Here is a 26,269-nt window from a genome sequence, read left to right as displayed (position 1 = left end):
CCCTTCAGCTAGGCTAGGATATCTCCAGCATTTCTGATTACATACTTAGTAGGAGTTTTACTCATGCTAGAGCAAAGATTGATGAAACACCAAATTCTTTTCACAATACCTTGCTCAAATGGTTCATACAATAATTTTATTCACAGTAGTGAAGCTGAATCAACAAAAGCATAGATGTTGATTGTGAAATAACTGAGATGCGTCCACCAGTGGTTTGTCTCAGCTAATTCTTCTCTTGTTTCTTTGTTCAGAAGACCCCAGAAAAATCCTGAACTTCTTGTACTCCTCTGATCTCTCTTCATTGTACAGTTGGCTTTAAAGAGTATTTTAAAGCTTGAAGAGTTTGGTCTGTTCATGAGCAGACCTGAGCCAGCTTCAGCAAGCTTTCTCAATAAAGAAATACCAATGTTTTTCGAATTTGGTGTCATGGTGCTCTTGGGCTTTTTTCCAATGTATTGTAGAAAAGCTGATGGGGTTCAGCTTAGCCAGTGGCCTGGTTATGGCCACCAGAGACCTTCAGGGAGCATTAACACATCCCACACAACATAGCCTGGTGTCAGGAATGGAGAGCAACACAAGCTTGTATAGAGTGCTGGAGGTAGTTACATCTGATCATGATTTTGGCTGACTGTAACTTTCCATGGTGTTATGCCATTCCCATCGGCTCAAAGCACCAATCTACAAAGACACAAGCCTCAAAGAGCAGTTAATGGGTCTCTCTTCCAAGCCATTAGCAATCTCAAAAGAAAATGTTGAAGTAACACACTTCTGTGTCTTGCTCATAGTTCCTGAGATAAGAAAGTGACGTGTCCTCAACTGAATAAACCTCTGAATCTACTCCACAGTCCCGGTGGCTGCTGGAAACTGCTGTTTGAGGATCAAACAACACGAAAAGGCAGTGCAGCATCTGACAAAACAAGATGAAACCTTATCCTAGATTAACCTAGATCGGTTTGCAAACAACGGCGTAGGCCAGTATGTTGCTTAAAGCAGATGCTAAAGCAATCCTTGGGTTACCTACAAAAGCACAACTTCACTTTAAGCATGTGCCTGGGCATAATCCTCCAGCGGGAAGGATGCTGTGATAGACGTGTTCACCACCTCTGCAGTGTGGACACAACCTGGTGCTGACCATCTGCCCCACAGCTCATGGAGCTGATGGGGTGCTTCACACTTCACGCCAGTGCTGCCTCTTGTTGTGTTTACCATGGTGAAGGTAGAAAATTGTAGCTTGGCAAACGTGGTGCAATGTCTTTTTTTTTCTAATGGGATATGTCACAAATTTAAGCCCTTCTGACCTTGTGTGCTGCATGCAAGCAGATCAAGAATAGCTTTGTACGAGCACATCTGGAAGAAAATTAAGTGGCTGAATGACCAATGTCCTCCACACATGCAGGCGTATGGATGAGGTTGGTTTACTCACGTATGGAGAGTGAAAAGGGAGCACTGCCGTGCCACGAACACATTCACTGGGGTGGGCAAGGCCTCGTGATATGCTGTGAAGTCTGAAGGAGAGAGATTGAGTTGATCTGGACCCTGACATCATGGGCTGATGCCCCAGCCTGACCTTGGACCTGTGCCATCACCATGGACCTGCCTGATGACTTTCGACTTGCCTGGTGGACTTGAGACATGCAAGGACTCCAGTCCCAGCAAGATCAACACAGCTCATCAGGAAACTCAATCCATCTATTGATCAAAGCAATCCCAAATGACAGCGTCACAATATTTATGCTACATGTGCTCTTTGAGAGGGATGGGAAGCGAGTACCAGTGCCACAGGGAGCAGAGCGCTTCCAGAACCTGATACAGAGAGGACTTAACCCAAATGCTCCATCATGGGAGACTGCCAATGCATTAAGATAATACAATACAAACATTGCATCAGATCATTACAGAAGTGGCAGCAACATTATAACCTGGACAGAAAGACAGGAGACTAAACCCTGCAATTCTTAAAAGTTTTCAGAAGTATTAAAAAAGCTTAGTACTTCTTAACTAAACATAAACCAGCTCTTGTGAGTTTTTCAGAAGTCTGTTGGAGAAATGTCTTTCCAAGCTTTGGGTGTTTATTTGCAAAGATACAAAAGTCTTTCTTGCATTTGCACTGATATCCATGGCATGAACACAGCAAAGTCCTTGTAAGAATGCTAAGCCCTGCAGTAAATAACCAATTACACAGAAAAAGGTGTTGTTACAAATACGCTAAGCGAGGTAGCTAATTGCTGTTGCTCCACATAGATTATAGCTAACCTATAGCCTAATTCTTACACCCTGAGGTTACCTCACCGTGTCCTGTTTTCTTCTGTGGTCTTCTGTGCAACCACACAGAGCCCAGTGCAACCTATCTGACTGTATTATCACTATTATTGCTATTATTACTACTATTATTTGTACATCTTTGTGGAAAAGACAGTCTTATCCTTTGCCCTGCCTACCCCTAGGTATATTTTAAGACTACAGATACCCAAACAAGCAAATTAACAATTCCTCCCCTAATCAATATATTATTAAGAAGTGTAATCCAGAAGCTGAAAGCAGAGTTAGACTCATTCCTGGCTTCCAGGAGGTTCTTATTGTCTCTTCCACATAAGTAAAACTTTCTAGCTCCTTCCGACTGCAAGGTAAAGTAACAAACGTCAGGATGTTGGGCTTTCTGGAACAGAAGAATCACCAGGAGATGGATAAAGCTACGCCAGCAAGATCCATCACTCTACCCACCACATGGTCCCATGCGAGCACACCCACTCTCGTGAAGCACCAGCGTCCTGCTGTCCAGATGTTGGCAGCTGGGAACCCAAGTGCAGCGAGGCCAGAGCCCACAACTGTGACCATGAGCCAAATTCTACTGAAGCTGCGTGTTGCTTGTTGAGTGAGGCACATGGGAGACGCAGGGTCCAAGGGCCAGGCCTTGGTTCTGCAGGGACCTCAACCTATTTAACCCAAATCCTACAGGTTTTCCTCATCATTGGATTGTCTTGTTTTCCTCACTTGCCAGAGTAATATCAACCCACACCAAGCACAGCAGTTTAATGAGCCTTTTCCCTCTCTTTGTTCTTCACCTTTATTTTCTTTTTTCCCGAATAAAAGAAGTCCCAGATATCAAACAAGAAACAATTACTGCCACTGGTCAGACTCCAGGCGCTCTTCTCCATCAGTTCAAGAATTTCTTTGTACACTTGTTCGTATGCTTGCATACCCCAAAGGAAATCAAAGTGGACGAATTGGGGAATGTATTTTTTGTACACCACATTGGTTATATGACGCAGTGTGATGTTTAAGTCTTCGGGGGCTGAAATCCAGTCTCTGCCACCATAGCATGCAGCAAGCGGGGCTTTCATGTTTTCCATCTCCTAGAAGGGAGGTGTGGTCTGGAAGACAAAAATTCAGAGTATTCCTGATTACTGCTTGGAATTTCTCCCCTATTGAGAGAAACAATACAGAAACTACCACTGAAGATCCTGACTATGCCTTGGGTTCCTGCAGTTTGCACCAGAATGTCAAAAAGTCATCACTGACATCACAGACCTTTTTTTTTTGTAACAAAGGTACAAACCTATTTGAACATATAAGGTAAATTCCATAAGTCACATGAAATTAGCACTGCCATTTTCTTTTTTAAAGCTAAGAAATGAGAATGGATTTCTCTCACCTGGTTGTAATGAAGCATGTTGTCACTGCCATAATCGTAATATTTGAATTCCCCAGTTTGATAGAGCTGGAAAAGGAGGAGAGATGTGTTTATTGGAGGGGACCATAAGAAAGACAAAAGAGGTGACTAGGGAACCGCGGTGTTCCCTCCTGACACCAAGGCTCCAGGATGCCATTTGTTGCGTGTATTACTGTCTCATGGGAGGACAGTTCAGCTCCTGGAAAGATCTCAGCATGGCCTGCAAGGTGTCCCCTTGTTCACACCTTTCGTCCCTCCTCTCCCGGGGGGCTGGTGAGCTGCAGAATATTAGATGTCTGGAAGCCAAGGCCTCAGAAACCCACAGTGCACCCAGTGTACAACCAAGAGCTCACCTCAAAGAAGACATAGATCAGACCTTTGGGCAGGTCTGTCATGGTCAACGTCTACAACACAAGAACGCAAATCTCTGCGTGTTTTCAATGATTAGTTGTTGTATTAGTTGTCTCTACTGACCATCCACTCTTAGCCTTGACTGTGGTATCTCCTATGCTGTTTTATTCCCAGTTTTTGCTTCCATTTCCATCTCCTCCCAGCTCCAAAGACTCTTGGTCATCTTTTGTTGGAAGTCATGGACAAAAGCACTGTATCTGCACCAGTGTTACATGTCAATTTTCCCCTTTCTCTCCCATATAGTTCTACAGGGAGAGCAATGGAGGATTATACCCAAGCATTGAGCATAGGTCCTCAGCAGCTGAGAGAATAGAAGCAAACATGGGTTGCCTGCAATCTTACTCTGCAACAGGAAATATTACCTGGTGCCAGTGTAACATGTTTTTTAGGGACGTCGAATCAGGGTAGTGGGACAGGTAGACATCTATGCAGCTCTGCAAGAAATCATTGGAAACATTTATTTTCTGCATGGCGGCAAATCCTATTAGAAATAAAACCGATCCTGCACAAGTGTCTCACACAGGCTATCTGGAGCTTGCATTTGTACGAATAGCTTCACCTTAGCTCTGTGAAGCTTCAGCTCAGCCACATGCCATGTGAACAAACGCTGCAGGCAGCAGCACAGAGGGGGCTGTTGATCTCCCTTCGGTCAGCCCAGCAATCCCCATGGCATGCTGGGTCATGTTATGAGTCTATGTGGTTTTCAAACTAAAGTAATCACCATATTTTGTGCTGCGGATCCTTTTGCAAAGACAATGTGCAACTCATCACAGTAGCTCTAAGCGTTGTTTCTAAGATGTTGCCTCCTCAGAAGATTAAGAAATTACACCAACACCTTGCTTGAGAAACAGTGGCCCAGCTCTGACTCCATCCATGACCAAGCTATTCTTGCTTGGTTCCATCCATAGACCTGCCACCAATTTTACTCACATGAGCTGCCCAAAATCTTGGCTAATCCCAAGGAAACAGCCCTTTCCCGTGTGAGTGGGGCATCTCTGGGACCACCTGGACATGTCCACATGCAACCTGATGTAGCTGTGGTATTGGCCCTGGTGGGAGCGGGGTCAGACTGGAAACCCCCACACTGGTGCCTTCAGCATGAATCTTTCTACAACTCTGTGTTAAGCGCAGTGGAGCACAGAGAAAGTCCTGATTTGGGGATGAATATATTCAAAGGGGTGGCAGGCTGAAGAGTCTGAGGGTCCACCTCTCCTAGGAGTGCATGACGAGGAGTTCATTCCATGAGGTACCATTTTGTCATCAAAACACACGTGAAATTACAAATCACCCAGTGAAAGAAACCACAGAGGCACCAAATGAATTTCTGCACTCTTCCCTTCAGCATCCCCACCCTGGGGACACAACGTGGATGTGTGACTTCGTGTGCACTTTGGGCTTCCCTCTGGTGCTATCGCAATTGCCAACACAATGGCCAGATTGCAAAATGCTGGCAGAACGGCCAGATTTTTCAATAAATCAAAGGTATAGAAGGCCAGGTGAAGGCAGCTAGTTGACAACTCAGGTTAAAGCAATGAGAAACTGGTTCATTTATAAGGTAATCTGGAGTGTACATACGCTTTTAAGCTGCCTGTAAACCCACCAGGCAAGTAAAGGGCCAAGCAGCACAAGCTTTTAAAGACAGAGTAGCTGCACAGGCTGGAAGTCACTTGCTGCAAGATGTCGTCCTTGTTGAAGACCACTGTGTGTCCTAAAATTAGCTGCAAAAGTCAAATGTGTTGGTCAATGAGGTTCACATTCCTCTTCTGCCTCCAGAGACCCCCCACCTCTCTGCTCACCCCAAAAGTGTCTGCCTTCTTTGCCACAGCTTTGCTGTGCTCTATAAAATCGGCTCTTCAGAAACGGCCTTGGCCCTGGAAGAGCCCTGATCTTCCTAGAAGAGGTTTCTCCTAGGAGGACAGACTCAAAACAAATACCTAGAAATATCTCTTCTCTGGACAGGGTGGGACAGGGGGATGCTTTATGCTGTTTAATGCCCTGCAGACTCAAGAGCACAGACACAAATGTCCCTGCTCACGCGCAGGGCACACAAGGAGATGGAAGCAATGCACAAGCACCGCGTGCCTCAGGTGATGAGACCTTCCCGTTCATCCCCTTCCCGTTCACACCAGAAGAGCGAGTGATGAGGACATACCTTAACCAGCCACTCAGGAAGGTCAAACACCCTCACCAAGGGTGACTTCAGATTTGAGTTTATAGTAACAGGAGACAAGGCAAAAACCGTCTTGATTTCGCGATCCAGCTCAGAAATGAATGAAAACACAATGAAACCTACAGGAGGGAAGAGGAAGCAGACCCTGCCCTGTTACTGCTGAAGGACTTGTTCACTCCCAGGTGAGTGTGCCCATGGGAAGGACCCTCAGAGGTGGCTCTAACAGGTTGGTGGCTTGACCTGAAGCCTTTGCTGCTGATGCCTTTCAGCACTTATCTTGACCCTTCCCAGGACCCTGACAGCAGTGGGATGCACCAAAAGCCATCACTGCAACAGTTTTGAGGCCGTCACTGCTCAAAACTGTTCTGCTAAAGCAAACCTGACCTCCTCCTAAGTACCTGTGGTGGTGTCTTGGAAATAAGCCACGTAGTATAACTGCTCCTGTCCAGTTTTCTGCAGAATATAGTTGATTGTCGCTGGAAGGTCATACATGGCCATCTCATGAAAGCTGCAATGGAGAGAGGTACATGACAAAATTACTGTTAGTGACCTTGAGAGTGATGAGCAGGACATGGCAAGTAGTGTCATCACTATCTGGGGAGCGGGAGAGGGCTCTGGTGGGTATGGCATCTTGGTGGTGTTGGCTGATGACCACTGTCAGCAACGCTGCTCCTCAAGCCTATGGACACTGCTGAGGGTACCAGGTACCTACCTACCATCTAACTTCGCAGAAAATACCTGTAAGCTGAGTATTCCGGGTGATAAAATTCAAACTCTTTGTGCTTTCGCGACCAGCTGTTCCCCCGGCTGTTTCCGATCGAGACGTCGTAGCCAGCGTCAGCGAGGATGAACCCCAGGATGCTGTTGGGCAAGTTGATAACCCAGCTGCTTCCCTCCAAAGAGAGGCCATGCTGCAGGAGGACCACGGGCTTTGGAGCTGGAGAAAGAAAAGTCATTTTGGCTGGCCACCAGCAAAATTGACTGTTTGCATCCAGGTGGAGAACAGAAAGGAATCAAAATAGTGAGATGGCATTGCACTGGACAAAGGGGTGTTTTATTTTGCTGACAAATGGCTTTTTGCTGCTCCACTGGCTGGTTTTGAGCTGGGGTAAAACCTGGGGCAAGATTTCTCTGCCCCATTCATTCTCCTTATCTTTTCTTTCCTCTTCGGAGCAGATCCTTGCAGAACAAGGAGGTCAGTGTGGTGGGCACCTTCATTTCTTTTGCTACCAATGCTAATTTTACGGGGAAAGGTGTCTCCTGGCAGAACCAGGCCATGATGAATCAGCCCTGACCATGGCCTATTCCAGCCCAGAAAAGCTCTCAGGGTCCCTGGACCAGGCAGACCTTCTCACGGCACTTACGGTGGCAGAACATGCTGGAGTCCTGTGTCTCTGCTTCCTGGGAGCTGCTCAAGCTTCCTGGGTTGTCTCGGCCATGAGGAATCCTCTGCATGGTGAGGTAATAGCCATCATCTGTCACCACTTCATGCTCCTCGTAGGGGTACCCGTGGTAGTGGATAATGTCACCCTGTGGGAAGAAAAGGACAGTGCAGGACAGGTCCCCAGGGAGGTGGGGGTCTCTGTCCCAGAGAGTGCCAAGGCTTGGCTGGGTGAAGCCAACAGTGGCCAGCGGTGGTGACTCCTGCTGCCAATGTCCCTTCCACCAACCCTTTGGTCATGCCATGACTTCAGCTAAAATGGTTGGCAGGTGTGAGTTTCCTTCACTCCCTGAGCACGTCTGTCAAAGAACAACCCATTGTCACTTTTCATGTTGCAATCAACGTTCGTGACAATTAGGGGGGCAACGACAGTGAAGTTCCAAGCCTGAAACAGCTGCGTTGACCCAATCTGTTGACTTGGACCAAGCTCCACTATAAATGTCTGCTGCAAATCTTGAAGTACATCAGCACAGGGAGACAAAAGCTGTCTGGTACCAAACCCTGGTGAAGATACACACACAAGACCATGGGTCCTGCCCAGACTATGGCAGCACAGCTCATGCCCAAGTAGGAAAAGAAGGTAGAGAAGTCAGAACTTACAATATCCATGGGCACCATGGGGCTTGCATCTGTCTTTTCACCAATGCACATCAAACATGCAATGGTTCTGAACAGCCACATCATGGTGCTCTGCAAAACATTGTCAATGTGATGAGCGTGAGAGGCATTGATGGAACTGACAGGGAAGCCAGGTATTGCATGCGCTTCTCTTGGCGTGCACTACGCTTCTGTTGGCCTATCGATCTGACCACTCAATAGGTGAAATAATTAGAAACTTGAAATCCTCTAATTTGTCCTACAAATTGCTCATTTTCCTTATTTTGAACAACGCCAGAGTCCAAACTCCATCACGTTTTAATCACACATTTTCCATCAGGTCCTTGTATTCAAAAAATGTGTATATATGTTGTTGTGGTTTAACCTGAGCTGGCAATACAACCATGATAGCTGCTCACTCATCCCCCCACACTCCTAATAGGGGAGAGAATCAAAAGGGAAGGGAGAAACTTGGATTGAGATAAACACAGTTTAATAAAATAACAAAATACTAATACACTACTAGTAAATATATATATATAAAATAGAAATAAAAGATACTCAAGGTAATTCCTCAGGAACACACTGAGCAGCCAATCCCAGGAAGCCACAACCCAGTCCCAGGGCAAATCTGGTCTTTGAGGGGATGATTATAGACTGTTCATTTAGAACAATGGCTCAGATGGTCAGAAGAATAGATTATTTGGTTTAATTCATAGCTGAACTAACCAGGAGTAAACCAGCCAGTTTTAAGTTGCAGGACCATGGAGGTTTTGTTCTTAATACCAAATCAAATAATGTGATTTGGTTGGGCTCTCCTTATGGCTGAAAGAGACCTTGGGACACATTTGAGTTGTTTTTGTGAGCCCAAATGAAATACTATCCCAGGAGACCCACTGTTCTAGCTGAGAAGAGTTTTGAAGTGTCTGTTTTGGCATGTTCCTACCACAAACCAACTTACTGTTGTTTCGTTTGTTGGAGACAACAAATTTGTAATAGAAATACTGCCTCAGGTCTTGTGTGACATGCTTAAATAGTTAGATTGCATGGAGACCACAGGAAGAAGCCTTGCTGAAGTCCCACCAAATGCATGTGCCTGTGCTGGCTACCAGTGCCAGGTATCTCGCATCTGCCTCAAAATATCTTCCTGGGGAAAGACAGTAGAACTGCAAGCAGTTTTCTGTCATTTCCCAGCAATTCCTCATCGTCCCCTCTCCCTTCTGCTGGAGGAACCAGCTTCCCATGCTTCAGGAGGTGCTTTCACAGCTGGGGTGATGGCCACCTGCTCCCTCTGCTGTCCTTGGAGCAGATATGTGGAGGATCACACAGTCACTGCCCCTCTGCTGGAGGGGACCTTGGACACCTCTTGTCCACCCTCCTGCTCACAGTGGTGTATCACCAGCATGAAGCTGGGGTATCACCAGCATGAGGTCAAGGTATCACCAGCATGAAGCTGGGGTATCACCAGCATGAGGTCAAGGTATCACCAGCATGAAGCTGGGGTATCACCAGCATGAGGTTGAGGTATCACCACCATGAGGCTGGGGTGGCTGCAGAGCCCTGACCCCCCACCCAGAAGGGTGACACGCCACCTCCCATGGCTGCTCCCCACTCTGGGGGAAGCAGGGTTTCCTACCTCCACCTCGAACCCCGCAGGCTGCAATTTGGGGCCAAGACCCCTTGTTGCATGGCCTGTCACTGCCGACACCTCTGCTGTGCAGCAGGGGATCCACATCGTTCCCTGGGGCACAGGCAGAGGTGGGAGGCACAGCAAGGACACCAGCCCCACACACCCAACACAGCCCTCCTGCAGCTGACAGCCCCGGGAAACTCTACTCTCAATACTTTTAAGACTGAGCCTTTCAGAGAAACAGGGACAGAAAGCATTTTTGTGGCATAACATCATAAGAATAGCATGCAAATTCAAGGGAAGAGCCTTGTCCAGGGCAGCCCTTTCCTCCCAAGAGCCAACCTGCAAAAACACTCACTTTGTGAAGGGTTCCTCAGCTCCCAGACCTTGAGAGCTCCCAGTGACCTCCAAGAGGTGCAGCAGGGTGGCACCAGTTCCACCAGCAGTGCAGTCCTGATCCCCAAGTGCTCCCACAGCCCCTCCCGTGAGAAGAAACAACTTTCCTTTGGACCCATGGCTGCTGGGGAAGCCCCACCATCCTATCCATGGGGCTCTTCAGCTACCTGCAGCTCTGCCCTGCTGTCCCCAGGCATGGCCCCTTGCTGGCAGCCCGAGGCACCCAAGGAGGAAGGATTACCCGTTGTGGTCCAGGGGCTGCAGGAGAAGAGGTGTGTGAACCTTCCTTCCTGATGTCCGCCAAGCAGGAGGTCCCCACACCCGAGCACGCCACTCTCACCCACCACACCGCACTATAATTTGCTCTGCTCCACGCATTTGAGAGCGTCACGGGTCACCACTCCCTCTAATCCTTTCTCCTGTGAACATGAAATTTATCTGAGGGCAGGATCCTCCTCAGAAATGAGACACCCCTTCCTACCTGGCCTCGCTTGGGAATGTTCTTGTGTCACTGTGGAAGAGCTGACAGCTGTAACAAACAGGCTATTTTCACTTGATGTGGCACGGTGTCATTTGACATCACTTGTGACCATTATGGGCTGGAGGATGTGCAGCTTCTGGACCGCTCTCCACCTGCGCTGTGGCTGGTCTCGGTGCAAGGGGCTGGTGTTGGTTCTCAGGGTGCTGCGGGGTGCACGGGGCACAACAAGGTCCATAAGGTCACAGAAGGGTCCATGGGGCACAGTAGGGCACATAGGGCCAGCCTAGCTCACCCCTGCAAGCTCCTGTGGGAAACCCACCCAGCTCTGGCTCTTCTTGCCACCTTCTGATGTATAATGGGCCACTGCCTGGAAATGCAAACCCCCCCCTAACGACTGTTGGGGGTGCTCTTTAAAAAATGAAGCAGAAATCCATCCCTGGGGAGGGAAGAAGCTCTCTGGCCACAGCGTGCGGTTTTGATGGGAGGACACATCTTCTTACTGACCACAAAGGATGGTGAGCTGGACCACTGCAAGAAGTGACTGGGTGCCTGTGCCCGCCCCATTTCCAGTCGCCTCTGCCTGGTCATTTATCTCCATTTGTGTGTATTGCAGCCCTCATTAGGCATTCGTTGCCCATCCTGCACTTCTCGCACAGACTTCACCCCTTCCCAGCTGGCAATGCCTATGGCTGAGAAGCTCCCCACAGGGGTGGTGCTGGTTGTGGGTGTCATTTTTGGCAGCGCTGCCTTGGAGGATGCCTCTCCGCTCCTTGCCAACACGCTCATGCCTTGGCACGCTGCAGTGTGCTGGCATTGCCGTGGGCTCCCATCCCCTCTCCCGGTGTCAATACCTCCAGGTCTGGCTAAGCCACGCTTGCTGAAATGCAAACACACGTTCTTTGGAAAGCCTCAATAATCTCACCCCCCTTTGAAGCTGTAAAGACTGTTTTTTACTACAGACTAGCTGGAGGCAGTGCAAGAAGCCCTCCCAGCCTGGCTCAGCCTCCTGAGCAGTGACTCAGACCAGAGACTGATTTTTCCCCTGAAGGGAGAGGAGGAAAGGTGGAAAAACAGGGTCAAACACGCTGAGGCAAGAAGTCACTCTCCCTTCCTCCCGGCACATATTAACATCAACACAACCTGCCTTCCTTTTGCAGACAGGACACTAGTCACCTGCCACGGGGCATAGACACAGCAGGTGGGGCCCTGCCCAGTGGGGTGGCCAGTGTGGCATCTCAGGAGGGCTGGTGGGTTCTCCTGTCTGCTGGAGCAGGGACAGCTGGCCGTATTAACCCCCCTGCACTGATGCCTCCCCATGGCTCCTGATGGCTCCGATGAATCGTTGGGGTGGGAGTTCCTTATTTCAGCTATCAATTATTAACTGTGTAGCCAATCAGGATGTGAAAACCAAACCACAGCACTTACCTTCAATATTGCATCAGGAAGATAGGCAATACTTAATATTGGACCTTTAACTGTACAAAAAGTGTAGGCGGGACCCAACACAAGGAACATTTTGATTTTCTCAGCCAGCTGTGGCATGCTCGAAAATGCTATGAAACCTGTAAAAAACCCACAAGAGACAGCAGAGGTCCTGCAAGAGACTGCCATGTGGACCCAAGCACATCAATTTCCCTCTTGCATCCCAAAGCCCGTTTGAGATGCAGGGTCTCAACAAAATGAAGCTGCAGCACTCCTGGATGTGAGCACAGCCCAGGATGGCTGGGCAAGATGTAGCAAAGCTCTCCCATGCAGAAGGACCAAGAAGGCAAGTGGGGAAAGTGGCCACACGGACCAAGGCAGCCCTGTCCCCAGCAGTCTCCAGTTTGGGACAGACCAATGCCCTTCTCCCATGGCATCCCACCTATTGTCCACTCTTCCTCCTCACTCACCCAGAGTGTTGCCCTGAGCGTGGCTGATGTAGAACAGTTTCTCCTGCCTGGTTTGATTTAGGATGAAGCCCACCATGGCAGGGAGGTCATACATGGCCATCTCGTGGAAGCTGGCGAGCAAGCAGAGAAGCTGGAGGAGGTGCCCATCTCCCAGCCTCCTGTGGACAGGAAATGGTCAGCACTGACAAGCCCAGCATCCCAGTCCTGTCCTTGATGGCCTCCTCACCTGAAATCCCAAAACTTCTCTTGGTCGACAGAAAGGTTCAGGTGCCGTCGGGACCAGCTGTTCCCCCGGCTGTTTCCGATCCAGATGTCATACCCTGCATCTGCCAGGATGAAGCCCAGGCTGCTGTTGGGAAAATTGGAAACCCAGTTGCTACCATCTAGAAGTAAGCCATGCTGGAGCGACACAGGTAACCTGGATCCTGGAAATGACAGAAAAAAACAAAAGGATGTTTGTTTGATGGGGGTACCTGGGAATGGGAAAGGAGTTGACCACTGGAGTATGACATTTTCATATCATGAATGGAAAGTCTGCAGGGGAGAAAGCAGCTTCCCCTGCAGTTTCTTTCTTCTGCTAGTGCTTTTTCTCCTCCAGATTGAGATATTTTTGCCACTCCTGGCTCTGGGTTGTCAGGAAGCCTTCAAACAGGGTTGGGTGTTTGCTCCAGCCAAGGAGCCACCGTGTCCCTCCTTCTCCGGGTGCGGAGGCTCACTGGGTCATGCTGCCTTGTCCCAGAGCATCGTTGTTCCCAGGGCCAGCTCAAGGCTGCTCCCTCCCCACCAGCACCCAGAGAAAAGCACGTTTGCCTCCCAGGAGCACTCACATCTCCTCCTGCACCCCTTCCTTGCAGCCACGTCCCTCTTTCTGAAAATACAATACTCATTTTGCCTAGAAGAACCTCATTTTGCTGAGATCGTTGCTTTGCCTATATCCTCGTTTTGCCTCCTCTGCTCAAAAGAAGGGGACCTGTCTAGCCTTGCTGCACGGAAATGATGCCCACCTCTGCTTCCAGACCCTTCTCTGCCACTGGGAATCCGGTTCATGGTAAGGAAATAGCCATCGTCCGTCAGGATTTGGTGCTCCTCACTGCGATATCCATGGAAAGAGATTATCTGTCTCTGTAAGGAGAGAAACCAGTCAGGAAAAAGGTGGGTGGTTTTGACTTGACTCATGGCAGAACTTGTTCAAAGCATGATATGCATCAGAGGTTACGTTATCACTGAAGATAGCAGAGCACAGCTGACTCCATTGTTTCTTGGCTGTGCCAAATGAAGCAATCCCCCAAAATTCAATGTATAAATAGAGCTTATCGGGGTGGGAAGTTCCCCAGCGTGTCACACTGTTGCTTGTACTGCACTGCTAAAGCACAACACAGTAAGAGAAACTCGGGGTGACAGCCTCAGCCTCCCGGTGCTGCTGGGTCTGCAGGGACAGCGAGGAGCAAGCAATGAGCAGAGATGCTGCACGTGAGAGGGATGCTCAGACTCTTTACTTGTCCCCTCAGAAGTCCTTTCCACCTGTGGAGTGGCAAGATGTGAGACGTGATCTGACCATCTCCAGGAGACCTGAAGAGGTTCTCACTGTGGGAGAGCCACTCTGAAAGCCACAGATGGTGCCTGGAGCCCCGGGGACACCCCAGAGGCCACATTGTCCCCCTTGCAGTTGGAGGCAAGGGGGTGACACCAATGACAAAGGAGCAAGGCAGCGACCAGCTGGCCAAACGCCCAGCACAGCATGGGGGGATGTACCCAGACCCCCTGGGTCCCCATGGGTGCAGACACAAGGACAATGGATGGGGGACAGCCCAGCTGGTCCTTCAGGAAGGACTTTAGGCCCACCCCACAGGGAAGACTGGACTCCCCAGCACTTACAGTGTTCATCAACTGCTCAGGGTTGTCGTGTCTTGGTCCCACGCACAGGACAGCGTCACCCAGTCCCTGGGTCAGGCACAGGGCCACCAGAAACAGCCACATCTCACCTCTCCACTGCGCCTGCGGGACAACAGGGGTGGTGTGAGCAGGATGGCGAGTGCCCCAGAGGCACGAGCAGACATCGAACAGCTCCAGCATTGCTGGCAGCACCACCAATGCCTGATGCTGCAATGTGGAGCAGGTGTTTCCAACCCAAACCGTGCTGCTGTGGCCCCACGTGGGATCCTCCACCAGCATCCTACTGTTCCAGTTGAAGCCCGTGGGGTGGGAGCAGCAGCGTCATCTGTGTCTCAGGAGCTGGGGGTCCCCAGGGGATGAACAAGGGCAGAAGGAGGCCACATCTGGCCTGGGAGGCTCTGAGCTGGCACATCTGGCAAGTTCAAAGCAGTAGGAGACTGTACTCACCAGACCCTCTTTGTTGCACCAAGTCAAGCTCAAAAGCTGGTGATTTTCTGCTGATAAAATGTGCAAGAGGAGCTCGGAGGGGCTGAGCCCTCTGTCGCCTTATAAATCCACCTCCCTATGCCTCTCCAATCACATCATTTATTGCCAAGCTTTTCTTATCCACCCTGTTTAGCTTCTTACTTCTTAAACAAAACCAAACCAAAACAAAAAATCCAGAAAAGAAGAGTTGACTGCAGCAAGTCTCTTTACCCTGGAGGGGTTAACTCATTAATGGCTCTTAACCAAAGAAATAATCTTTTATTTTTGCCTGTATTTGTGCAGCATTGAACAGGGCAGGAATTCACCGCACTGTGACTTAGTTCCAGACTCTGGACACAGCAGACGTGGCTGGTTGCCTGAAGGCAGCCTGCATGGCCAACATGGACCAACATGGACCAGAGCGATCCGGCTGCTGAACCTCAGGCATCTGCAGAACAGTGCCTGCCAAAGGAGTTTCTCCTTCGAACACAAGAGCTATGGGGAGAGGCTGGGGGAGCTGGGCTTGTTTAGTCCGGAGCAGAGGAGGCTTAGAGGTGAGCTCAGCACTCTCTAGAACTACCTGAAGGGCAGTTCTAGCCAGGTGGGGATTGGGCTCTTCTCCCAGGCAGTCAGCAATAGGACAAGGGGGCATGGGCTTCAACTCTGCCAGGGGAAATTGAGGCTGGAGATTAGAAAGCAATTCTGTGCAGAGAGAGTGGTCAGGCACTGGAATGGCTGCCCAGGGAGGTGCTGGACTCACCAGCCCTGGAGGTTTTTAAACTGAGATTGGACATGGCACTTAGTGCCATGATCTGGTCAATGGACTGGAGTTGGACCAAGGGTTGGACTTGATGATCTCTGAGGTCTTTTCCAACCCAGTCCATTCTGTGATCTCCCGACCTCTCTGATAACTGCCCAGATGGCAGAGCTGCTCATCAGCACCTGCACTGTGGGGGTGAGCGTGTCCATGCTGATCCCAACGGTGTGCAGCCCTGTCTATTTATTACAACATGAAGTAAAATAATTGTTTGGCTGTAGAATTGTGCGTGATTCTGCCCATACGTCTCTACACTTGTTAGAAGTCACCCACAGTGATGCACAGGGCAGAAGGCTTTAGGACCTCCAATCCAAAGGAAATAAAAATATGGATGGATTAAGACTCAGGGAGATTAATTTGCAACCTCTGCAATCCCCTACCCTTTAACACAGAGAAAAATATGTTTAAAGGATAAAGCTCTGCTCTCTGACCAAAACTGACGTCAGCCGAGCACTCGTGAGCCCGTGAAGCTGCTCTCAAAGCATTGATTGCTGTAGCGCATCTGGTGCTGCCACCACCGCCAGCCGGACCGTGGATCCCCGCAAGACACTGCGCTTAATTTAGAGAGCACAGCTCCGTGTTTGCAAAGGTATAACAACCCCTGACCTGTATCTAATTGTAAAGGAGAATAAACCACTTCAGAGAGCAACAGTCAAAGTCCATCTCTCAATAGATTGCCTAGTTAAAGATTGTTGAAGAGAAGAAATTGGCATGCAGGACTGGAGATGGTTGCCATCAGATTGCAACATAATGCTGAGTTTTATGAGGACAAATATACACATATACTTAAGACTGCACCTTCAAATAACACACTTCGGTTTCCTCTTTCAAGTGAAACTAAGCCAGGCTCATGTTGTTTTTCATCCGGAAAATTATGGGAGCTTGGAAAATTCCCGAACCATTGTTTTATGTTGCTTCCTAAATTGTGGTCTTTCACAAAGAATGAATTTGCTGCACCGGCACCATGTCAAACCCAGCTGTAAACTCGCTGATCTCCACCCGAAAACCAAGCTTGGAGCTTCTTTGCCTCTGTTCTCCTCCAGAGCCTGCAGCAGAATCCGCCTTGTGAGACAGGAGCTGGGATTTCCAGCCCAAAGCTGAAAATGGCCAATTTCTACTCCTGTGCTCATGGGCCCTTTTTGGGCTTTCACCCATATTGTGGTTTGACTTCTCCAGTTATTCAGAACTGAAAAAATAGAGTGAGGGTGTATTTCTTCACACAGAGGTCCTAATCACCAAAGCTGTCAAAAATAGTGGAGGCAGAGGAGAAAACAAGGGGATTGAGGAGTTCTGAATCTATGCACCCAATGACCATCTCGGCTGATTAATTTACTGCTGAAATGAGAAAAACCCAATCCATCATTAATACAGAGGAGAACAAAAATGATCCACAGTAAATACAGATTGCAATTTGCTTCCAATCCTCACAGTGCTTGACGACACAAACGTTTTTTGCTTTGGGAAGACATCCCCACCACAGTCGGGGACACTGGATGTGTAGGGGTGCGTATATCACTCAGGTGCTACCGAAGCTATCTCCATCTCAAGAGGAAACTCTTCACCATCACTACGAAGGACATTTCATTTGCCTGAACTGATGTTATTTGAAAGGCATTTACATTCAGGTTCTTGTCTTCAAATGGGCTTCTCTTCAGACCATCACCTGTTTTACCCAGTTTCACCAAGCTTCACCCAAGCTGAGCTCTTCTTTTAGAATCACAGAACAGTTTGGGTTGAAGGGACCTTCAAATCTCATCTAGTGCCACCCCTGCCATGAGCAGGAACATCTTCACCAGCTCAGGTTGCTCAGAGCCCAGTCCAGCCTGGCCTGGGATGTCTCCAGGGATGGTTCATCCACCACCTCTCTGGCCAACCTGGGCCAGGCTCTCACCACCCTCAGGGTGAAAATCATTTACCATTTACATGTCCAGACTTTTGTGGGAGAAGGTTTCTGCGTCATGACAAATGTCCGATTACTCACGAGCACTGAATGCTCATGAGAAGAGCAATATCTTCCTCAATTTCTCCATCTGTCTACCTGGACCAATTACAAATACTGAAGCCTCTAAGGGCTCCAAAGCGTGGTTCATTTATTTTTCTTGGCCAAAATCTTTCCAGGGAAAGTTTATTGCATCTATATACAACAAAACACAGCAAGGAAACGCTGCCTCAATTAGTGTGCTTTAAATTAACTGGCAAGCAGGGGTTGCCCTGGTGGCTGTATCCGAAATGAGGTGATTTGCCTCTCCACCCCTATAAGCAAAGAATTTGTTGTTAAAGGAATTAAGGAAAAAACACTGTCTATAAAGTCAGAGGTTTCCAAGCCATCCCCAAACGGGTCGTTTTCCAGGCCAGGAGAGACTTCAGGGATATAGAAGTCACAGCAGCAATGGGATGGATTCCCAGTTTCCTTCCTCATTTTTCTCCTGCCTTCAGCTGTTGTTGGTTCTTCCCAACACATCTTGTCAATACTGGAACATCATTTTCTAGACATAATTTTTCCCCCCCACACCTTCTCTGGTGTTTCTGAATACGAAAGTGGAAATATTATTGTATTTAACACCTGCAAATAGCTGCTTTCTCGATTGCATGTTCTGGCTATGGTAAAAAAAGGAATAAATAAATAAAAATAGCCAGCTATCACTTCTGTTCATAGCTGTTAAAGAAATAAAAGTCACAAATTAAATCCTTGAGACTGATGAAGGAGCAGAAAGCTGGGAAATGGTGAGAAGACATAAGGGAAGATACGAGAAGGAGCAGAAATGAAAGATGAAATATTAACTGTTAAATTTATGTTGTGCCTGGCATGATCCCCTTGTCTGAACTGTAATACTCCTGCTCTTCTCCAGTGGTAGAAAGAAACCAAAAGGGCTGAGGTTACCTGGTGTGCACCTCAAAGAGGGTGCCTGACCATCAGTCATAGTGTCCTTGTCCCAGCGATGGGGGGACGTTCGCTCTCGGACACACCATGTGCACTGGTCCAGGTGCCAGTCATCACAGAAACAGTTTAACGAGGAGGGTGGCGGCTGATAAACCCACTGGCGCTTGAGCAAGATCAACTGGTTTGTGTAAGACTCCACAGCCTGTCTTAACCACCCCGTGTGTCTCGGGACAGAGCTGGTGGCTCCTAGGAGAAGGACAGTAAGAAGTGGTATTGCTGCTGCCCCCTGAGGAGGTGCCAAGAGGACAACCTGGACAGGGTCTGGGGATGTGACACGGTGTTTAATGTGGAAGCAGATCACTGCGTCCCCAAACCTTGGCCAAAGGCATCACAGGGTGCAGAGAGTGTCAACCCTTGTGGGTTACGACCAAGAGGGGTGTCCTTCGGTGATCGGGTTAGCATGACCTGTCCTCCAGGATAACCGGTGGGGAAGCAAGTGACAAAGAGCAATGCAAGGACTCAAGCTGACCGAGCACCTCCAGGCACTGAAAGGTGTCCCCAGCATCCATCCCACTTCTCTGTGCTGGGTCTGGGAGGCCTGTGAGGCCAGGAGGATTGGGCCAGGACCCACCAGCTGGCACTGACAAGGGACTGGTGCTGAGACTGTTCCTGTGGCTCTGTCCCTCTGCCTTCAGAGCCCTTCACCACCCTCTGCTGCTCCACCACGAAGCTCAGCAGCTTGACTGCTCCTCAAGCCAGCCAGCTGAGACTTGCTGTCCCATGGCAGAAGCCTGTTTGATGTCCTTTTATTTCATGACATATTTGTTTGTCAGACAAGAGACAATCTGCTGACTCGGCAGGCTGTGGAGTCTGGCTTGCAGCCTTGTCCACTTCAATTACCTTTTCCCACCAAAACAGCATGCAGTAAAAGAGGTCTTCTTCTCCAGCAGCGGTGATGGCTTCATGGCAGTGCCGATGTGCGCTGAGGTCCTGGTTGCCATCCCAGTGCTCCCAGTAAGGGACAGCAGACCTGACTAATCAGCTGGGGAGGAACAGGGTAGCAGCCTTTGGGGTGATGGGAAGAAGTCCTGGGGTCAGTGGTCCAGCCCCAGGTCATGGCAGCCATGGCCCCGTCTAGCTGAGATGGGACCATTCAACAGGTGGGCAGCACCCAGGTAAAAGCACTGGTGGAAAACAGCATCAGTGCATGGAAAAATCACCCCAGGCCGCTAATCAGTGCATTTGTGATTGCTGGTCTGCCCCATGCTCCCCAGCTCCTCAGGTGTCCACCAAGCACATGCCACCAGGAGCAGAGCTGGGGACACCACGTGTCCCAAGTTGGAGCATCCCCGACCCCTGGCCAAGTGGCTGTGCCGGGGTCTCCAATCTGCTCTGCTGGCCCTGGAGATGGATTTCAGGGTTGTTTATATGTTTCTATACGTCTCCTGGGTCCAGCCACGTGCCACGTGTCTCATCTGAGGACATCTCTTGCTGCTGGGAGCCGATTTATTTTCATTTCAGTGAGGATTTGGGTCATGGCTTTGTTTCAAAGGGAGAGAAAACGCTCAGCAAAGGAGGCAAAGCAATCAGGGAAAAGCCCTTTGTACTGACGGCAAAAATACCAAGTAAAGCTGTGTTTTTTTTCCTTTGGGAAAATTGTTTCAGCGGAACCGGGAAGAGAATTGAAAAAAAGATGTGTTTAAACAGGATTAACTTAAACAAGAATTTGGATCACAGAAAGATGCTTAGAGAATTTCTTGAAGACAGAAAAGTACACAATTGCCTAATCTGATAACATTTACGAGTTGTTTTTTTTTAGAAGAGACTGAAGTGTTTACTGGGAACAAACTGTCTTGAGCAAACTGCAAAACCTGGTGAGGTAAAGAGCAATACCTCTAAAGACAACTTTACAGAAAGCTGCTTGGAATGAGGCAGAAGCAGAAGCAACACATTTAGGAAGAAAACAGGGAGGAAAAAGAATTAAATCATGTATTATTTACTGCAGCCAACGTGGCTTTGTGATAGACCAGGAGACTGTAATGAATGCAAGCTTCTCTTCATAGATAACATTCATTACATTTTAATTTCTGCTTGCTGACTGTGTCCTCCGGAGAAGAAAGGCTTAGGACAGGACCTCTGAAGAAGGTGGCAGAGGATAAAGCACAGAGCATCACCGCTGCCATGTCACCAGCAGTCACCCTGCGAAGCTTCTCACCAAAGGATGCTGCAGATGGCAAAAGTTTACCCGAATTGATAGAGCAAGTGGGCAAAGACTTGCAATATCTATCATGGAGCGCTAATTAGCATCATGGCTGCTTTGGGAGGGTGGGAGATGGTTTGGTCCCCGTGCCACATTGTAAGATGGACGGTCAGCATGAGAGCGGCATCCTACTGTGGTCAGCAAGGCCAGGATGTGGTGTCCAGCATCACCGGGGAATCACTGCCAAGTGATTTTATATATATATATATTTTTATATATATATTCTAGTAATGAATTCTGCTATCAGAAATAACCCACAACAGCATTAGAAAGACTGTTCTCCACCCAACATTATTTTCTGCATTTCCTCCCCGTCTCTCATTGATCTGCTTTGCCTTTCATTGCTACTTCTAGGTGAAACCCCCCCTGAAATCACTGCTTTCTCTATAAATGCCACGGTGCAAGAGACACGTGTTGAACTGAAGAAAAACACGAGACCTCCTGACCACTTGGTGTAAATGAAACGGCCAGATTTGCAGGTGCCACCGAAAATAATACAGCTCGCTTCTATTCCAAAGGAGACTGGCTGGAACAAAAATGAGAAAGAAATGTTCAAGTTAAGACAGGCTAAAAGGAAGCGACGACAAGACCTGCAACCCATCATCGGAGCACCTAACCGGGAACAATCAGCTTGGCCGAAGGGTGATAACTTTCTGCATTGAAGATTTAAAAACATTTCCTATATGATAGCGCAGGAAAAACAGCTATTTTAAAGCAAAAGCTTAAAGGTGGTGCTGTCAGCAAGAGCGCATCCTGGTGCTGCAAGGGATGAGCAAGGAATAACTCCCTGACCTGTTTTCTTTTGGTCCACATGCCTCGTTTAGTCCAAAATATTGCTAAAAACGGGGGAAAAAAAGTCATCATCATGTTTAACGCTGAAATTCAAGCCAATTCTTCTACTGTTTCTAACTAAAGGTCAGCCTACGGAGTTGGGTTTTGTGGAGGGTCCGCATATGTTGTTTCATGTGAACTCAGGTATTATAACAGTTCAGCCTCTATTTTCCATGCATGTAGGGGAGCCAGGGATGGAGAAACATCTTCTCACATGCTTGCCCATGCAGAGAAATGGTGGTTTTGTGCAGAGCAGATGCTCTGAACCTAACAATATTTAACACAATTTGTCCCAAACCTGTAAAGCCACGAATCTGTAGAGGTCTCATTTCTTAAAGCAGAAAGACTACACCTTATTTCTTTGTGAAACACTGTGCTGGTTTGACTGAGAATGAGTTAAATTTCTTCGTGGAGTTAGAAATCTCTCGTAGCTAGCACGGTCATTGTTCGGACTTGGTTTGAGAACAAGAGGTAACACCCTGGGACAGAGTTAACGGTTTTAATTGCTGTGGTGTGAGAGCCGAGGATGTTCCGAGCGCTCTGCCCACGGGTGTAAGCTGGGCATGGATGGGACGGTCATAATAATCAACCAACCATGGACTGAACTCTGTCTGCTGCATAAGTGCCCTACCCGGGGTGATTTTTGCAGCACTGCTTGATCACGTCGTGTACACACCGGATTTTGAAGAAAGCACTTTAGTCAGAAAATACGCAACGCAAAATGAGCGACTCAAATCTTCTTACCAAAACATCTCAGATAAACCCCAAGACGCAGCCAGTTTGTACATTCCCTAAGCCCCTTTTTTTATTCGGATTTCGCACATGGCTATCGGAGCCACATGCTGGACTGTCCTGTAATTGCTTTTTAGGAATTCTTTCTTTCTCGATGCTTCCTGTTGTGAAAAGAAAAAAAATGATTAAAAATGTGATTAATTGCAATCTTTAATGAATTTCAAACCTACTAGTACTGTTTTGCCCCTAAGGAGATGTATTTCTGCTACGCTTTTTCACCAGAGACCTGTTAGATGTCTTCTGCATCCACACTAGCAGTTTTAAAGGTCCAGCTCTGAGATGCCAACGGTGTATTTTGTGTCCCTGACGAAGCCAGAAATCAGCTGCATTACGGGGGGCTCCAGACCCCCAGGTGTCAGACAATTGCAGACACTTCAGAGACAACCAAATGGGTAAAGCTACACAGGACCCAGCCTGTGTCAGGGAACAGGTCACTGCAGTATCAGTCTAAATGAAACGCCTGGAACTGCCGTTTCCTCGTCTATGTTTCCTGTCCTTTGCAAATAAGATGGCTGATGAAGATGTAAGAAAGAAAAAGGAGAGAAAAAACAGGAAAAAAACAAAACAGAAAGAAGTTGGGGTGTGCGTACGCACGGGTGTGCATGCAGGGAGGTGCGTGACTGCATGCCTGTGCAGGAGTGTGTGCGCGTGGGTGTGTGCATATGTGTGTCTATACATGTGCAAGTATGTGTGTGTGCGCATGGGTTTGTGCACAAGAGCTGCATGTAGAGGTTTGGCGTGTGCAGGGGGCGTGTGTGTGTATGTGTGTGTGCAGGGAGGTGTGTGACTGCATGTGCATGTGCACTGATGCGCGCACAGGGGTGCAAGTGTGCCGGGTGTGTGTGTGTACACGTGTGCGTGCAAGGAGATGTGTGACTGCATGGACGCGTGCACATGGGTGCGCGTGTGCAGGGTGTGTGTGTGTACACGTGTGCGTGCAAGGAGATGTGTGACTGCATGGACCATGTGCGCGCGTGCAGGGTGTGTGTGTGCACGTGTGCACGAGGGAGGTGTGTGACTGCACGTGTACGTGTGTGTGCACACATGCGTATGCGTGTTTGGGCTGGATGGGCTTCCGATGTCCCTTCCAACCCCTGACATTCCGGGACTGTGTGCACACGGACGCGCCCCGCCAGTGCTGCGCGTGACCGCCTCTGTGCATGTGCGTGCGCACGCCCGCGCGCGCGCCTGCGGGCGTGCCCGCCCGCTTCCCCGCCCCTCGGCACCACCCATGGGCGGGGAGCGCGTGCCCTCCGGGGGGCGTGGCCAGTGCGGAGAGTCCCGCCCCCGAGCAGAGCGGGGCGGGGCAGGGCCATGGCGCGCGTGCTGGTGGTGGGCGCGGGGCTGACGGGCGGCGCGTGCGCCGCGCTGCTGCGGGGGGCGGCGCTGGGCAGCGTCACCGTCTGGGACAAGGCGCGCGGCGCAGGTGGGTCCGGCGTGCGGCGGGACGGGCGGACGGTGGGGGCGCGTGGCGTGGCGTGGCGTGACGCGTGGCGTGGCGTGGCGTGGCGGTCTCTGACCGGCTCGTCGCGCAGGGGGCCGCATGAGCACGAGCCGCAGCGAGCGGGACGCCGCCTGCACCGCCGACCTGGGCGCGCAGTACGTCACCCTCGAGACCGAACGCGCGGGGCCGCGCCGCAGGTGAGCCCCGCCCCTTCGACCCCGCCCCGCCCTCTTGGCCCCGCCCTCTCTGCCCCGCCGGTCCCGGTGCTGCGGGTGGGCTCCGGCTCCCCGCCCCGGTCCGCCTCCCGCCCCGCCCTGCCGCCTCCCATAAAGCGTGGGACAGAGGGGGGAACGCGCGGTCGGGGTATTTTGTTCCATTCTGCCCACGGGTGTCGTGACTTCGCGGTTTTCCTCTGTGGTGCAGACCTGCAAGTGCGGTCCTGCTGCTTCATTTCTCAGAGAGTCGTAGGGAGTTTGGTCTGGAATGGACCTTCAGAGGTCATCTGGCACACCTCAGAGGCACCTGAATGTCATACGGGTGACAGGGCAGGTAGGTAGGAAAGAAAATTGGAATATTGTGTCCAGCTGTGGCCCCTCAGTTCCAGAAGGACAGGGAACTGCTGGAGAGAGTCCAGCGCAGCCACCAAGATGCTGAAGGGAGTGGAGCATCTCCCGTGTGAGGAAAGGCTGAGGCAGCTGGGGCTCTGGAGCTGGACAAGAGGAGACTGAGGGGTGACCTCACTAATGGTTATCAATATATGAAAGGTGAGTGTCAGGAGAGTGGAGCCAGGCTCTTCTTGGTGACAGGCAGTGATAGGACAAGGGGTAATGGGTACAAACTGGAACATGAGAGGCTCCACTTAAATATGAGAAGAAACTTCTTGATGGTGAGGGTGGCAGAGCCTGGCCCAGGCTGCCCAGGGAGGTTGTGGAGTCTCCTTCTGTGCAGACATTCAAACCCGCCTGGACACCTTCCTGTGGAACCTCATCTGGGTGTTCCTGCTCCATGGGGGGATTGCACTGGATGAGCTTTCCAGGTCCCTTCCTACCCCTGTCATTCTGGGATTCTGTGAAAAAGCTGCAGGTACCTTGTTTTATCAGGAGCATGATGTCTGTGTCCCCAACAGCAGCTGCCTGGCTGAGGGGGCGGGAGGATGGTGCTGGCAGGGCCTGTTGGGCCCTGCAGGGTGCACGGGACAGTTTGCTGCAGTCTGGGGAAGGGGATGGTGGTGTAACAGTGGTAAAAATGTGTCAAACTTGTGTGGAAACCCAAGAAAAAGCAGGTGTGTTTCGAGCACCTGCACCCAGAATCATGGCAGTTATTCTGTGCTGATATTCTGAGCTTAAAGTAGCTGTGGTACCTGCCCCTGTCACAGTCCTGAAGCCTTCAGGTCAAACTGCCAACAGTTTCTTTTACAGGCATGGTAGGGAGCCTGGGTATCACACAAAGGGCCAGCCCCCAGTAAAATAGCAAGGTAGTTTGTCCTTTTAGAGCTGTGGTTCCTGGTCAAGCATAACCTCGAAATGCAGGTTGAATGAGGTCATTAAAAACTGTTTTCCAAATTTAAAAGGTAGGCCGGTCTTAACTTAAACTGTGAAAAATAATGACAACTGCTGCTGGTTTTTATGTGGTCTATTTTCATCCCTGTGTCATATGCTCCCTTTAAGCTTCTATGAGGAGCTTCTGTCTCATGGCATCTTGGAACCACTTACTGTACCTGTTGAAGGAATGGTAGTGAAAGAAGGCTCCTGCAATTATATGGCACCCCAGGGCATCTCCTCGGTCGTCAAGTATTATTTAAAACAGTCAGGTAATTTTTTAGATGCCTTTGTACAAAATGAAAGGTTATAATGATTGTGTTTTTGAACTGTCTTTCAAATTTAAATCTTCAATGAGAATGTTCAAGTTCCTTGTTTGTTTATGTATGACTTGAAGTTGCTTAGATGGATAAACATGCCTGCAAGGTCTATAAATTTCCAAGCAGTTGTGCTGCTGGCATGTAAAAAATATACCAATATAAAGGCTGTAGGCTCAGGGGCCAATCTTATATTTACACCGTTGGCTTTAGTATACGAAAGTTTGACCTAACACCATTTGGACAGAGATAGCTTAGGTGGAGTGAGATCGTGGCTGAGAAGAGATTTGAGTTGTGACTTGAATCAGGTTAGCGTTTGGGTGTTTTTTCATGAGTGCGCACT

General features: G+C 49.4%; 1 protein-coding gene and 1 pseudogene across 4 annotated transcripts in view; one reads left to right on the top strand and one right to left on the bottom strand.

Moving 5' to 3' along the window:
* Positions 1–3,029: 3,029 nt before the first annotated feature.
* Positions 3,030–14,665, bottom strand: LOC136104427 (lipase member J-like; annotated as a pseudogene).
* Positions 14,666–23,787: 9,122 nt separating this feature from the next.
* Positions 23,788–26,269, top strand: part of RNLS (renalase, FAD dependent amine oxidase) — a 69,066-nt gene continuing 66,584 nt past the window's right edge. For 3 of the 4 annotated variants that reach the window (XM_065843590.2, XM_071811589.1, XM_071811586.1), the window contains exons 1-3: positions 23,920–24,053; positions 24,163–24,268; positions 25,739–25,881. In XM_065843590.2, coding sequence (XP_065699662.1) covers positions 23,942–24,053; positions 24,163–24,268; positions 25,739–25,881 — 361 coding nt within the window. In that variant the 5' untranslated portion in view covers positions 23,920–23,941. Of the gene's footprint in view, positions 24,054–24,162; positions 24,269–25,738; positions 25,882–26,269 lie in introns of all 4 variants that reach the window. The other variant, XM_071811585.1, reaches the window with a different exon arrangement.

This window comes from Patagioenas fasciata, chromosome 8, assembly GCF_037038585.1.
Source record: "Patagioenas fasciata isolate bPatFas1 chromosome 8, bPatFas1.hap1, whole genome shotgun sequence".
In the NCBI taxonomy this organism is placed as follows: Eukaryota; Metazoa; Chordata; class Aves; order Columbiformes; family Columbidae; genus Patagioenas; species Patagioenas fasciata.
This window is presented reverse-complemented; position numbering and strand designations above follow the sequence as displayed.